Genomic DNA, 16,050 nt, shown 5'->3' with positions numbered 1-16,050 from the left:
TGATTATCCTACTTATTCTGTGGTCATTTGCCAAGTTATAGACAAGTTAATTTTGCTCTTTGCAGTGAAATTTTTGACAATGTTAACCAATTATGACTTGTTAGATTCTCTAGTCCTTACTTTGAATCTGCTAATAAATGAAGACTCAAAACTGATTGGAACTACAGTACCTCTGCATTTAACAATTTTGCTGTGCACCTTCAATCAGAATCAAGAATTTGAACAGACAATGGAATAACAAAAATTTAATTGAATATTCAGCATGTAATGCATCTAATGTAGTCTAAGTACAGTTTATTTGTTGTCTAACTAGTATTTTATGTCTCTTAGTGCTGGAGTTGGCCGTACAGGCTGCTTCATAGTCATCGATGCCATGTTGGAGCGCATGAAGCACGAGAAGTCTGTAGACATTTATGGCCACGTCACATGTATGAGATCTCAGAGGAACTATATGGTGCAGACGGAGGACCAGTACATCTTTATCCACGAGGCCCTTCTGGAGGCCGCCACCTGTGGAAACACAGAGGTCCCTGCCCGAAACCTCTACGCCCACATCCAGAAGCTCACACAGCCATCGACTGGAGAGACCGTCACAGCCATGGAGCTGGAGTTTAAGGTGATTGCACACCACTGCACCTAATTTACTCATTCCAGTTATAGTATAATTAGACTAATAAAAAGGTAACTTGATGGGGCTGCTATGTTGAGATCACTTGACCAGCTAAATTCTAGTCAGATGATCAGCTGACATTTATTTTGATGTCAGCTATTATGACATGATGAACTAAAACATAAGATCTGCATGATACTGTACAAAAAAAAAACAAATCTGTAAACTGAAAAAACTGAAACTGGAAAAAAAAACGTAAAAACATTTTTTATAAAAATCCAAACTAAATATTTTTTAAATAAATTATTTATTATACATTTTTCACAAGACACAATATTAACAGGGTGTCCGCGGGGTCTTAAAACGTATTAAAAGTTGATAGATTAATTATGAGAAAATTAAGGCCCTTAAAAAGCATTAAAAAGTCTTAATCCTGTTTTTACGAGGTCTTAAATTTTCTTCAAGCGTTTTCCAATTTTTTGTTCAAGTGTTTGACTTCAAAAAAGCGAGCCGCTATAGGTATGAAGTGACGTGTATCTGTTCAATACAGCACAAGCTGCAGTTGAAGGCTGCGCAGAGCATGAGTCACCTGACATTAAGCGAGTGACGCGAGCAGCCGAAAACATTTTGATACTTAAGCTTACAGGCTTCTCAACGCTGCGTTTCTGTTGCACGGAACGAAACTGCTGCAACTAAAGTTATGCCACCTGTGCGCTAGTTTAAAGTTCCGAGCTTATATCACATATCGTGTCTTTTCCGCGCGCAAATTCATTATTTCCAATATTAGAATATATGCACAGGAGCAATGTGCTCGCATCTTTCAGATGCACCGAGTAGAAAACATCTCACGCTGTAGTGAGATATAATATATATACAATATAAACAAAAGATATGTTAGACGAATTATTACAGATTATTAAAATGATTATGTATGTATGAATGCAGATGATAACAACAGTTAATTTAAATACTTACCTAATATAAAGCTTAATTAACAATAATTTTAAATTAACAATAAACGTGATAACCGTGAAACCATAATTTTTCTTCAGACTATATAATCGTACTGCCAAAATCTATAATTGTTGCATCCCTAATTGTTATGCAGTTCAAAACATGTAGAAGAAGCCTACTTAAGCAACGCACTGCTTTTGTTGTGCTTTGAAATACAACATTTGAATATGTTTGTAAAAAAGCCACATTTTACAATGCACTGATATTATGTAGTTTCAAAATACAATATATTAACATTTTAATGTAGAAAAAACAAGGTGGGTGTCTTAAGGAGCAAAAACACAACATATGGGCTCTTATATGCTGTTGTGTCATCATTCATATTGCAAGTCATATCTCTTCGGCTCCTCATTTGGGATGCTTTTCATGAACTGGCCCCCTTTGAATTGAATAGCCCTCGCATAGAGCAAAACAGATGGCAAAATGGGAAAATGCAAGTTTGCGTACTCCTGGTTGGAGTAAGAGGAGTTTAAACAGCGGCTGAAACCTGTCGCTGAAAAAAACCATGTACATTAATTTATTCTTTCAAGCTTTGTTTCTTCCGAGCTTATCTAGGTTCTGTTGCACGATTGTGCTCCATTCATTTATTTAACTACAACTGTTTAATAAGTTAAAGGTTTGTGGCGATGAGGTCTTAAAATATTCTGAGATAGTCTTTAAAAAGTTTTAAAAAGGTATTGAAATTTCCTGTAGGATTCCTGCATATACCCTTATTAAGCTATGAACATAAATCTTGCCTCTAGATGGCAATAGCAGTAGACAGAGAAGTTTATAGGCAATGGCATTACAGTGAAGCTTATGAAAGCTGCATGAACCTAAAACAACACACTTAAAATCAAATTAATTGAAAACATTTTTATGCTTACCTTATGTATGACTTTACCTTATGTGTATCTGACACCTAACACAAAAGAAAACCTATAATACTCACTTGATGCAACATCTGACCGCAAGCCTGCAGTGTGCACTCTGTCTGTGTTTAGAAAACCATGAATCAGAAGTTTTAAATGTATGACAAGACTTTTAAAAGTATCAGCATGTTTTGTTTGCTGTTGCCAAAGTAACCAAGACACAATTAATAAGCATATCACACTCTTATGGTAGCAGGAAGCAGCAGCATCTCATTTCTATTTAAAGAAACAAACAGGCATTTTGTGGGGTATTTTGAGCTGGAACTTCACAGAGTCGGTAGCTGGGTTTCATCACGCTATGTTAATGAGCATTTTGAAGTACGACACAAGAAACAGGTAATGCATACAACCAAGTGTCAAAGAAAAATTCATACAATTGAAAAAAAAATTCATACAACACACTCCCTTGACATTGAGTAAGTTTACATGGACATCAATAATCCGATTTTAATGTGATTAATATAATACTTTAATTAAGAGTCTAACATGTAAACAGCGATGTTTGATTCATTTAATCTGATTAAGGTCAGAATTTAACTAAACAGAAGTCGAATTAAGACAGCAGTACAGATATGTAAACACCTTAATCAAACTATTACCGTCGTGTAGGATTTTCACCGAGTTTTGCTACAGAACAGTCTATACACACATGCTGTTTGACACTATTCTCTGCACCCACCGAGTCAATGAAGGACCACAGACACCTGCATCACGAAATGCCAAGGTTTTTTCCCATACAACATGCGGTATCAAATTCCATTAAAACAACACTTTCAGCAGTTATAGCGTTCATCAGGAGGCATGATTGGAATGTTCCCAAATGAAAGTGCCAAACTGCAGTTAAAGTCAACAAATTAAAAATGAAACACCAGAGGACGCAATGACGTCAATCGAATTATGTGCTATAACACGTAAAGAGACATCGTGAAAGGAACATTCAAAAAGCAGCTCATGTAAACACCTTAATCATATTATTGTTTTATTCCAAGGTATAATAAGGCAAATAATTCGATTACTGATGTCCATGTAAACAGTCATTGATTTGGACTGATGTGAAAAGGCTTCATGCAAATAATGGGAGATTGAAACGCATTTGCTGAATAAGCTACTAAAGAGTAAGAATAGAACATTACACCTATGAAACCAGTCAGTTTTCTCCATTACGCTTGCTTTTACTCTAGGTTACTAGGTTACCAATACTACAGTCAACCGCTCTAACATTTTTTTGTGAACTTTGAAAAGATTCTGAGTCTGACACTTACTGCATGTTGGAATAAGGCCACAATAAGACACTCCGAATAACACTTTTTAATCCAGCTGTTTAAAATATATGTGAAACTATATGATAGATTCTATCAGTCCAATGACAGAATCCGATCAATGGTCGAAGGTTAAATGCGTGTAAGACTTTTTAGCGCTTCTGAGAAGAATTGTGTTATTTATTAGAATTTATTTATATTCCGATCTGACTCCAATATTGCTTATTCCAATTTTACCATTTATGCTTTTAGCTGACATTATTAGTTGTGATACAATGTAGATTTTGATATTTTCTTGGGTCCGATATTCTTAATTGAACATTCATTAGGGACCAAATGTCACAATGTTCGACGACCTGGGATTGCGTTTCTTCTCAAGCTAATACTCAAGTATTCTCAAGCTAATACTCAAGTATTCTGGTTGCATACTGCTCACTCATACTAAAAGAGTAGTGAATTTAGTCATTTCCATACAACTTGCTAATATCAGTGATTAAAAGATTGTCGTGCTGTCGTACCTCCTGCTACGTAGTCAAATGCGCCTTAAAAAATTGATAAAATCATGTCACATCATAATGGTAACACAGACTTCACTTAATCTACTGGATACAATGAATTCGGAAGACTCCAGAATTTATCAAAAAGGGTAGCATTTATTTTCCAGATGAAAGTGTATCATGCCAATTACAGAAGCCAATTCAGAAGTAAATGCACAACATCAATTACTCAAAGAGAAATCTAAGAGTATAGATGGAAGTCCAAATTATACACAGTGTTGAGCTTGAGAGCTCTTCACTATGGGCCAGACTTGCTATACAGACTTGCGACCTTGCGGCATTTCTTTCTTCTCTTTAATTACTCTATGAGAACAATGAATGGTTATTTTGTTAAAGTTAACCAGTGACTTAAAGATTGACTAATTTCTTGGAATTTAATCAAAAGTTATCAAAGATAGTGAACAAAAACTCATTACCAGTCACATCTGAGTATTTATCATTACCAATTGGGAAGGAAAGTTTAGGAAAGAGGGCTAGCATGTGTCTTTCCTGGGCCTTTCTTTCTTCAGATTCCAGAGTTTTTGTTGTTTTATTACATGGCACATTTAAGTCTGAGTGAAATCCATCCCTACAACTAAAATATGTAATGTATAAATTACAAATATAAAAGCATATTCGTATGAAAACCACTTAGCAAAATTTAGGGTAATGGTGCTATATCTGATTTAAGAAAAAATCAAATTCTGGCATAACTATCATGCTCAGCTCAGAGCGGATTCTAGAAGTAGAAACAGCAGCTGGCACCAAAAAAAATGTAGTAGATACCCAGTGCAGACGGAGCTTGTAGTGAAGCCAATGCTCTCTGCTGATGTCCATCTGTGCTTTCTCTTCCCCGCTGCCAGTCACGCCCTCGCTTTCCCAGTCAGACTGTTACTCTACTGCTGCAGAGCTCACCTTCACTTTACAATCACAACCACACACACAAAACACGCTTTTAGTGGCGCTTTGCTCTAAAGGACACAGTTCCCACACATAACACCCGTTTTCTGCTATAATGTTTGTTCCAACTTGTTTATGCTCAAACCAAACTCTGTTTCCACAGAGACTCGCCAACTCAAAAGCCCACACCTCAAGATTCATCAGCGCCAACCTGCCCTGCAACAAGTTCAAGAACCGGCTGGTCAATATCATGCCTTTCGAGTCCACACGGGTGTGCCTGCAGCCAATCCGAGGAGTGGAGGGTTCCGACTACATCAATGCCAGCTGCATTGATGGATACAGGTATCTGTTCATGCAAAGCCAATCAAGAGCACGTTTGTTTTATTTCTCAAGGTTTAGATGAAACTTGATGACATAAACATATTTGTAAAAACAACTTATGATTCTGACTGTTGGAGATGTGAAAAGAGCAAAAAAAAGGGCTGACTGTACAAGCAGTTGTGTTGCATTATGAATAGCACTCTGACACATTTCAGCTAGTGGTGAAAGCAGGCTTGTGTTGCTAGAAGCTCCACTTTTAGTTGAGGGGAAAAGGCTGATGTGTAGCATTATATTGCATCTGTGTTTACGACGTAATATAATAAATTGGCTAATGTTCATTTCTAATGTTAATCAAATAACAAACAGGGAATCACTCACTTGATTGAATAACTTAAATAGCTTTTAAAAATAACAACATTTGTTATTAATACCCTATAAGTACTATGCTAGTGATTATGCACTATTTCCTATCTGACTGATGAAAGTATATACAGTGTGTGTGTGTGTGTGTTTGTATATAGATAGATAGATAGATAGATAGATAGATAGATAGATAGATAGATAGATAGATAGATAGATAGATAGATAGATAGATAGATAGATAGATAGATAGATAGATAGATAGATAGATAGACTTGCCGGCCACTTTATTAGGTACACCTGTTCCACTGCTTGTTAACACAAATTTCTAATTAGCCAATCACATTTCAGCAACTCAATGCATTTAGGCATGTAGACATGGTGAAGACGATCTGCTGCAGTTCAAACCAAGCATCAGAATGGGGAAGAAAGGTGATTTAAGTGACTTTGAACGTGGTATGGCTGTTGGTGCCAGATGTACATGCCAGAGTATTTGCTGATCTACTGGGATTTTCACGCACAACCATCTCTAGGGCTTACAGAGAATGGTCCGAAAAAAAGAAAATATCCAGTTCTGTTGGCACAAATGCCTTGTTCATGCAAGAGGTCAGAAGAGAATGGCCAGACTGGTTCCTTGAAAAGGACAATTAGTTCACTGTACTCAAATGACCTCCACAGTCACAAGATCTCAATCCAATAGAGCACCTTTGGAATTTGGTGGAATGGGAGATTGTTATCATGAATGTGCAGCAGACAAATCTGCAGCAACTGAATGATGCTATCATGTCAATATGGGCCAAAATCTCTGAGGAATATTTCCAGTACCTTGCTGAATCTGTGCCATAAAGGATTAAGGCAGTTCTGAAGGCAAAAGCAGGTCCAACCTGGTACTAACAGGGTGTAACTAATAAAGTGGCCGGTGCGTGTAGATAGATATCAAATTAGAAAATATGGCATACATGTGAAGTTACATGTTATTAGATGAGTAAATGCTAATTGGATTTGCTGAGGGGATTTACATCAATATGCATCTGAACATTCATTGTTATAATTTGGATTCAGCTATGCATTATGTTGCGGTTTCCTATCTGCAGTTCCTATTCAATTGGCATGTTTTATTTATGCACCACTGCCAGTTTGAACTTGTTTAGTTCATTGGGCCTCTAAACCCATCTCGAAATAAATGCAGTAGTGCTAATGCTTAGATACGTAGACTTATGTTTTTGTTCCTCCTATTCTGTTTACATCCAGGCGTCAAGGCCTGTTCTTGTGTACGTGGTAAATGAGATGATCCATAACTCTCTTTTCCTCCCCTGCAATATTCTCCCTAAACAATGAGCTGCACGGCGTAGTTTGTCGACGCATTTTCAGCCTTCACATTTTTTGTTGCCTTACTCTGTCTGACAGCTGTTTATTGAATTACAAAGGGAGGCGCTCTCAATGGGGCCGAACGCTTGAGAAAATCAGAGACAGAAAAGCGCGAGAGAAAAGGCCAGTCGTGTTTGCCGTAAAACGAAGCGTGGGCATGAAATGTCACACAGTCTGTGAAGGAAATGTCTAGAGGCTTGATGCATCAGCCCCTCTCGTTTGAATTAAAACTTAATGAGGAGAGCTCAACCTGTGCCGGTGCGTAATTGACACCACTCACATTTCTAACCCCCCCCTCCGAAAAAACCCATTCTTCAGTCATGTCTTCTTTTGTAGCCCAGCCTCTGGCTTCGGCCGCGCAGAGATTTGTTGTCTTGTCAAAAAGCAGCAATTAAGCAGCTTTTAAAGAGCTTGTTAATGCGATAAGCACAAAAACACGCTTGACCTTCTTACTAGTTTACAAAGAGCTTTGCCAGTTGAGCGGATACGTCATTAGAGCTGTTTTCGTGTCAGCCTTTATTAACGTTTTAGTGTTTCTTTCTGTGGAATTTCGTTTGATTGGGGTGAAAAATAACCTCCGAGGAAGAACCGCATGATTAATATAGAGGTAATTCGGCTTTGTCAAAGGCAGCGTGTCCCTGATGTCTGTTTTGTGTTCTTGGAAGCCATGTGTGTGTGTGTGTGTGTGTACTTGGTAATGTGACTTAGGAGGACACGAAATTGCAAAATGACATGGGTATGACCTAGTTGTACTCTATTAAGCTGTATTACTTTTGTCCTCATAATTCAAAATTCTTAAAAATCATACTTAATTGGGTCTTTTCACATTCAAAATTTGCACTAGTTTTCCTTTGAGGGTTGAGTTTAGGGGTAGGGTTGGGTAAAACCAAATAAGTTGTTTTTATAGTATAAAATACGTTACGCCTATGGAAAGTCCTCAGAAAACATATACAACTGTGTGTGCTGTGGAATGAGTGGCCGAGTAAGGAAGGCTGTCTCTCGTTCCTCTTGGTTCTTCGTTCAGGCTCGTCTCTCTTCATCTCTCTCTTCTTCTCTGCCGTCTCTTTATTTGTCGGAACAAGGCCCTGAGCAGACTTTAATCTCCCGGTTCCATGTTATTGCCTTGCCTGCAGCACCTTCATTAGTTGCTAACCCATGGCACTGTTTGTATGAGACAGCGACGTGTTTGCCGTGTGCACGTCAAGTGTGTGAGCAGGTGTAGCGTAGGGCTCTACTGCCACCCAGTGCTCACCGGGATACAACACCTTAGATTTTCTCTATCTACATGTAAAGTTATAGTTTGCCAACATTTCTTCAATGGTATACCCTCTTTTTAAAACCCTGACCTCCAAATATGTGTCGGTAAATGTAAACATAGAGGGGACTGATTGAGCAAGTTGGTTTCTTTTTTGTATTTTATCTGTTTAGAATTTTGGGTTGTTATTGATTTCTTGTTGAGCCCATTAAATTGATATCTGCCTGGTATTTGGACAGAAGTGATTAAAAAATGCTTAAAGGCATAGTTCATTCAGTCTTCTGTTGCAGTGGTTCCCAAAGTGTAGGTCGGATGACAGCGGGTCATGTGATGATATCCAAAAGTCAAATCAATTTTATTAAATCATTAGAAATACCATATTTTATCTATAACCTACAGAAGATAAAAATAGTAGTTAATAGTTACATAAAGAAGCAACAACATGCAAATAAAAAGCCATCAGCCTTTAAATTATATTTCATAGGATTGTGTGTTTACGTTAGATTAACAACACAGCAATAGTGTGAGCTGCAGCAGATTGATTTTATAGCACCAAGTTAAAGTTTCTGACACCTTTATGGCAATCAAATACATTAAAAATGAATACAGGCCACAACTGAACATAGAAGATGATCTCTGAGTGCCAGTCTCCAAAGTTAAACCAATACTAGGCCCGTGCTGAAAATGTGCCCATCATTCTTATTAGGTGAGGTTAATATTAAAGTAAGCTAATTAATAAATGACTGTATAAATTATAGCCTATAGTTGTTAGACTGTTGAACTTTTTTTGTGTTGTCAAAATGCTCGTGTTTATATAGGCCTATTGTTTTGTGTGCAACATTTGTATATTTAATATCACCTCTGAGTAATGTGAGGGTCGCAAGTCACTGCCATTGTTATTTTGGGGGTCGCGGGCAGAAAAGTTTGGGAACCCCTGTTCTATTGAACACAAAAGAAGCTATTTTTAAAAATGCTGGTAGATAGCACCTATTGACTTCCATTATAACTGTTTTTCCTACTATGGAAGTCAATGGATGCCAGCAACCAACCAAGATATCTTCTTTTGTGTTTAACAGAAGAAAGAAACCCCAGATTCAAAACCACATGAGGGAGAATATGATAATTTGGTCATTTTAATTTTGGGTTGAATTATACCTTTGTAGTTTTTTATTAATTTAGAAATGTTGATTAGAGCCATTAATGAAATAACAGAGAAATATTTAAAAAGAAAAAACTAAACTAAAAAAACTGTCATAGCCCTCACAAAAAAACTAAATAAAAATCCAGTGATCATGATCCACCTTGTTGTGATCAAATGTTACAAATAATTTTTGTTATAAAAAATATATATAATATTTTATTATTTAATGGATGTAATATTTCACATCCATTCTTTTAGCTTCATCAGACATAAACCTTCAGCATGCACTTGGGTGGTTTGCTTTCGAGTGTGATGCGGCTGGGATTAGAGTCAGCACCTCGAAGTCAGAGGCCATGGTGCTCCACCTGAAAAAGGTGTCTTGCCATCTCCAGGTTGGAGAAAAGTCCTTACCCCAGGTGGAGGAGTTCAAGTATCTTGGGGTTTTGTTTCATGGGTGAGGAAATGGTGGAACGTGAGATTGACAAGCAGATTGGTGCAGTAATGCGGTCAATGTACTGGTCTGTTGTGGTAAAGAACGAGCTGAGCCGAATGGCAAAGCTCTCAATTTACTGGTCAGTCTACGTTCCTACCCTCACCTATGGCCATGAGCTTTGGGTCATGACTGAAAGGACAAGATCTTGGACACAAGCAGCTAAAATGAGTTTCCTTCACAGGGTGGCATGGCGCACCCTTATAGAATGAACCCATAGATAGAACCCATAGATAGAATGAGGAGCTCTGTCACCCGAAAGGAGCTCGGAGTGGAGATGCTGCTTCTCCACATTGAGAGAAGTCAGCTGAGGTGGCTCTGGCATCTGTTTCAGATGCCTCCTGGACACCTACCTAGGGAGGTGTTCCAGGCATGTCCCACCAGAAGGAGGCCTCGGGGAAGACCCAGGACACGCTGGGGGGACAATGCCTTGAGACCCCCCTGTAGGTGCTGGAGGAAGTGTCTGAGGAGAGGGATGTCTGGGGTTCTCTCCTGAGACTGCTGGCCCCAGAAAAGTGGAAGAAAATGAATGAATAATATTTTATTTTTAATTCTATTTCTGTATTATTTATTATTATTGTTATATGTATTTTTGTGAGTAACCGATTCATTTGTTTATATGCATCCCCATTGGCTATTGTTCCTGGAGTTCATCTAGTAAAAGACAAACATAACAATACAAACAAATACAATAAAACATATTACACTAAATTCATAATGTGTGCTAAATATTTCTTTAACAAAATAAATAGTTAAACTGTATGTATTTTCAACAGCATTTTCAAACATTTAATAATGTCATTTACAAAATTTGGAAGACACACTGAATATTTTGTTGTACAGATCTCTAAGCATACAATATACCAGAAAATAAATTAATAAAAGAGCCTCTTGTTAAAAATCAAGTATCTGTTTTACTTTATTATTATCATTATATCTTAACATCTGGGTGGGATTTGTAAGTCATCTAAATGATTGTAAATCAAAAATGAATCATTTCACAATCAGAAGTTGTGCAATGGCGCCCTCTAGCATATAACAATGAACACATGGAAAACCAGCAGCTAGGAAGTGTTGTCATAACTGATGGAAAGTCTTGACAGTGGCAATGACAGAGTTACGGACAAATCCACTTGTTGACTGACTAGTTGACCATTCATTCCCACAACCATTTTAGACATAAGCAGTGCACAGCTGTTTTCTAGGGCTATTGTCAAAATCTCGTTATCATTCTGAGCACTGAAGACTCAAACGATGCATTTGCATGTATCCACAGACAGCAGAAGGCCTATATTGCCACTCAGGGTCCTCTAGCGGAGACCACCGAGGACTTCTGGAGGATGTTATGGGAGCACAATTCCACTATTGTAGTGATGCTGACCAAACTCAGAGAGATGGGACGGGTAAGAGCACCTTCCTCCGTTTATTTGTATTCTGTTCCTTTAATGAGCCATAAACTCACATTTTTCCACAATTGATCCCGCAGGAGAAGTGTCATCAGTACTGGCCCGCCGAGCGCTCAGCCCGCTATCAGTACTTTGTAGTGGATCCCATGGCCGAATACAACATGCCTCAGTACATCCTGCGAGAGTTCAAAGTCACAGATGCCAGGGTACGTGCGGCTCTCGCCTATATGTGTTGTTAGGGCTTCAAGAGTTTGTAAGCATAAGGATTTGCATTATTGCTGTTATTCTTCCCCAAAAGTGAATGGTGAAGTCAAACCGTAAGGCCTAGAGACTTGAAAATTGGCCAGATTGTAGAGCTCAGTTTAAGAAAACAAAAGCATGGAGGCCGACACAGTGGTGTGAGTGTGTGTGAGTCTTGTGATGCCGGCGGATGTTTCATCCAGTGCAGGGTGGCTCGCAGTGGACTTCAGAGCTTTCTGATTGTCTAAAAATAGTAGCAAGGTTATGAGTCCGCTTGTAGCTGTTACATGCACACACAAGCGGTCATACGGTGAGCATATGGACTGGGAGATATCCAGCTGTTGTGTGCGCATCTGAGGGAAACTAGCAGCCTAATAAACCACTAACTCTGCCTTCCCTACAGGACGGTCAATCCAGAACCATTCGCCAGTTCCAGTTCACTGATTGGCCAGAGCAGGGAGTGCCAAAAACCGGTGAGGGGTTCATCGATTTCATTGGCCAAGTTCATAAAACCAAGGAGCAGTTTGGGCAGGATGGACCAATCACTGTGCACTGCAGGTAAGCTAATCTGTGGCGGGAAGAGTTTACATGTTTAATTTAATTGAATTTAATTTAATTTAATTAAATTTAGGCAGTTCATTCCACTGTGGAGACCCCAGATTAATAAGGGGACTAAGCCAAAAAGAAAATGAATAAACAATTTAATTTAATTGCTGTGTCCCCAGATTTTGTACATTACACTTAAGACAGCAGTATAATGTTTCACGCATATCCTTCCCCCTTGTGTAATAGGTGTTAAGTTGAGAGATGTTGTTGTTTTGCAGTGCTGGAGTGGGAAGAACAGGTGTTTTCATCACTCTCAGTATTGTCCTGGAGAGGATGAGATATGAGGGTGTGGTGGATCTGTTCCAGACGGTTAAAACCCTGCGCACACAAAGGCCTGCCATGGTGCAGACAGAGGTACAGTACTTTCTCACTGCCCAAACATTACTACATCACAAATATGCAGTTAAATTTTAGACTATGTTTACGCCAGGGCCTTTTCATTTTAGGATATAGCACCCAAATGGCACCCCATACACTATGCACTTATGCATTTAAACACTCAGCAGTATAGTATATGTATGTAGTGTTGTCCCAAATGGAACATGTAATGTTTTTTTTACTAAGCGGAAATTCAAACCGTTTCCCAGATGATGTTTGACTGTTGACAAATTAGTGAATAAATGATAAAAACTGTCATCATATAATACCTGCCATGAGTATAACCACATTCACCATCGGGCGGTATAATCACCATCTCGTAGGAGAATTTTGCTTTCACAATCCAAAATAAATAAAATAATCCAACAAAAAAATCCGAAAGCTTCCATTTTTACTGTTGATATTTGGCGCCAGTTAATCAGGAAGTGATGATTTTATTCTCTGACTCGTTGGATGGAAACGCTGCTTTATTCACACTAATTTATGCGCAAAACTGGAAAATCGCATAAAAGACGTTTCGCATTTTTGATGGAAACATAGCAAAATATAGACAAGATCGCCCACAGTCTTATAGGTAAATATAGAATTGTGGGGGATTGCGATCTGCTGTAAATGCAGGTCTGTGTAGGTCTACAGCACAGAGAATACAACCGGCCTCTGAGCAAGCTGAGAGAGGATTACGTGAGCTCTACTGGTGCTCCTATTGGCTGTCGCACAAAAAAGTCTCTCTTCATTAGCATAAAGTTGAAGAATTCTCAACTTTGTTGCTTCGCTTGACACGCCCACCTGGCCGCTAACAGTCGCTGTCGCTCACATAGACGGAGGTCGCCAGAAGTCACTCACTTTCCAAAAAAAAATGAACGGTCGCTTGTTGCTTGGCCGATGCGAGTCGCTCGTAGAGTGATTGAGGCTTTAGAATTAAACCATGGGTCTCAAACTCAAATCCTGGAGGGCCGCAGCTCTTCACAGGTTTGCTCCAACCCTAATTAAACACAGCTTATCCAACTAATCAAGAAGTTTAAGATGACTGGAGACTATAAAGCAGGTGTGAGTTGGAGGTGGTTGGAGCTAAATTATGCAGAGCTGTGGCCCTTCAGGAATTGAGTTTGAGACCACTGAATTAAACACTTGCCCATTGGTACTACCTAGAGTAAACAAAAACAAGTCTCATTTCTAAAGACTGATCAAATTTAAAGCAACTTGATAAGCTTGAGATCAGTAATTAATATTTAAGGATGCAAGTGTGACATACATTTATTTTTGTTTGTTTGCCCTGCAGGACCAGTACCAGCTGTGCTACAGAGCCGCTCTGGAGTACCTGGGGAGTTTTGATCACTATGCAACGTAACCACTCCTGGACTGCAGCCCTCTGGTACAACTCTTCAGGAGTGCACCAAGTGTTCCTTCTGAGCCCCTGTCCCCCTGCCCCATCCTGTACAGAGATCTGGGGCTGGGGGCGGGAAGGGCAGGCTATCCAGTGGCTGGTTAACCAATCACAGCAGTCCGTTATTGACCGGCACCAAGAGATTGCTTTAAGAAACATAGACAACTCTCTTTCAAGAAGCACCATCTACAAAAAACAAAAAAAAAATCAAATAAACGATATTCTAGTGGTTTCTCTTTAGCGTACGCCAACCCAGACTACAGTCCAAGGCTACTGGTAGCACTAAATCTTCTTTTCCTTCTCGTTTGGCTATCATGATTATCATCCTTTGTTATTATTATTTTTTTTTAATTCAGTATGATGATATTGTTATTCTTATTTAGAATATTTTCATTTTTTTAAATCCTCTTTTAACATCGTTTGTCTTAACGGCCTTTACTGTGGGGTCTATCTTTTTATTTCTTTTTCCTTACTGTTTTGTATTTTCTTTCTAATAGGTTATTTTAGCACAAGAACATGTGTTTTGAACATGTTCCTGATACTAATACCAGAGAACTGGTGTTCTCTGAGCTGCTGATGGTTTGACTTTGTAACACGATTTTACTGTTTGTTATTTTCCTCGTTATGTATAATTGGGCTGAAATGAGCGGGTTCAACTTGTTGGAGAAGCCTTTAATAACGTCTCTTGTCTCTGAGAATCTCTCCAACCACAAGACGTATATATATATGTTTGGGTTAGTGGTACTAAATTAAGAAAATAAACAACTTTTTGGTTAGGGGGAAAGCAAATCAACTAACGCATCAAATCAGCACTGTACAGAACTCAGTAGTGATTTGTGAAGATTAAATATGGGGGGCGATCCTGGCGGAAAAAAAACAGCTCTCGCACCCGCTTTTCTAGGACATTTGAAGACCTGATATTGAAATGAGACCAATCGCCATTGGCACCTGTACAGTATAAACCACTCCTTGAAGGAGAGTCAGCTCTGTTTAATCCAACTCTTCTTTTTATACAGAAATATACGATATATATATATACATTAAAAAATGTATAATGATGAATAAATACTATTATAGATACAGTATATAAACAGCTTCTGCTCTATTGTCCATAAATCTCTCGAAACGTAACCCTGGACTTTTTCTTGATATACCAACATAGAGTTAAACATGAGAGACTGCTGTGTGTGAATCTATCCATGGTACAAAAGTTCTATCTACTGTATTATCCACGCACACCCCGGGTGTCTGGCGCTCTCTTCTGGTGGGTGGGGGTGGAGCAGCACAAGTCGAGTTTTAAAACACTTCCTACAGGACGTCATTTTCATGCCTGCTCGATTACAACCGGCATGTCAAAGGGAGATCTGGCCATATGTTCCGAATATGTTGGCAGTTCATTTCTACCTTGTGAATGATTAGTGCTGTAGAGGTTCGATCTGTTGTATACACAGTCTGTTTTCTATTTGTTAATAAGAAAACTGGAATTTAAAAAAATGTTGCAGGAAAAAAAACTCGATGTTAATAAAGTTCAATAATTGGTTTTTGTACAAAGCGTCGTCTCTGTGTGTGTTTCTGGACTGGCTTTGTTGTGTTGTTTGCTTCAAAGGGAAGACAAAATGGCCGTGTCAAAGAGTGCCATATTCTTTTTTTTTTTATTTTACTTTGGAAGAATTTTTCCAACTTAATAGGCAGCATTGGATGTAATTAACTTTCCCCTGATAAAGTAAAGGGTTAATGCTCATTTTTTGGTAATTGAAATACAGTTACTTATGATATATTTTCCTTAAATACTATACATAAAAACTTATTTTGCCTTTGCCATGTTGCATGTTGACATTACTACATATTTTGCAAGATGCTAGTATCAGCTT

At 38.5% G+C, this 16,050-nt stretch overlaps 1 protein-coding gene across 5 annotated transcripts in view; it reads left to right on the top strand.

Moving 5' to 3' along the window:
* ptprfb (protein tyrosine phosphatase receptor type Fb) overlaps positions 1–15,730 on the top strand; it is a 370,826-nt gene extending 355,096 nt beyond the window's left edge. For all 5 annotated transcript variants that reach the window (XM_056473241.1, XM_056473264.1, XM_056473255.1 and 2 more), the window contains 7 exons: positions 331–616; positions 5,394–5,572; positions 11,442–11,568; positions 11,652–11,777; positions 12,215–12,369; positions 12,636–12,771; positions 14,075–15,730. In XM_056473241.1, coding sequence (XP_056329216.1) covers positions 331–616; positions 5,394–5,572; positions 11,442–11,568; positions 11,652–11,777; positions 12,215–12,369; positions 12,636–12,771; positions 14,075–14,143 — 1,078 coding nt within the window. In that variant the 3' untranslated portion in view covers positions 14,144–15,730. The remainder of the gene's footprint in view (positions 1–330; positions 617–5,393; positions 5,573–11,441; positions 11,569–11,651; positions 11,778–12,214; positions 12,370–12,635; positions 12,772–14,074) is intronic.
* Positions 15,731–16,050: the final 320 nt, after the last annotated feature.

This window comes from Danio aesculapii, chromosome 2, assembly GCF_903798145.1.
Source record: "Danio aesculapii chromosome 2, fDanAes4.1, whole genome shotgun sequence".
Classification (NCBI taxonomy): domain Eukaryota; kingdom Metazoa; phylum Chordata; class Actinopteri; order Cypriniformes; family Danionidae; genus Danio; species Danio aesculapii.
This window is presented reverse-complemented; position numbering and strand designations above follow the sequence as displayed.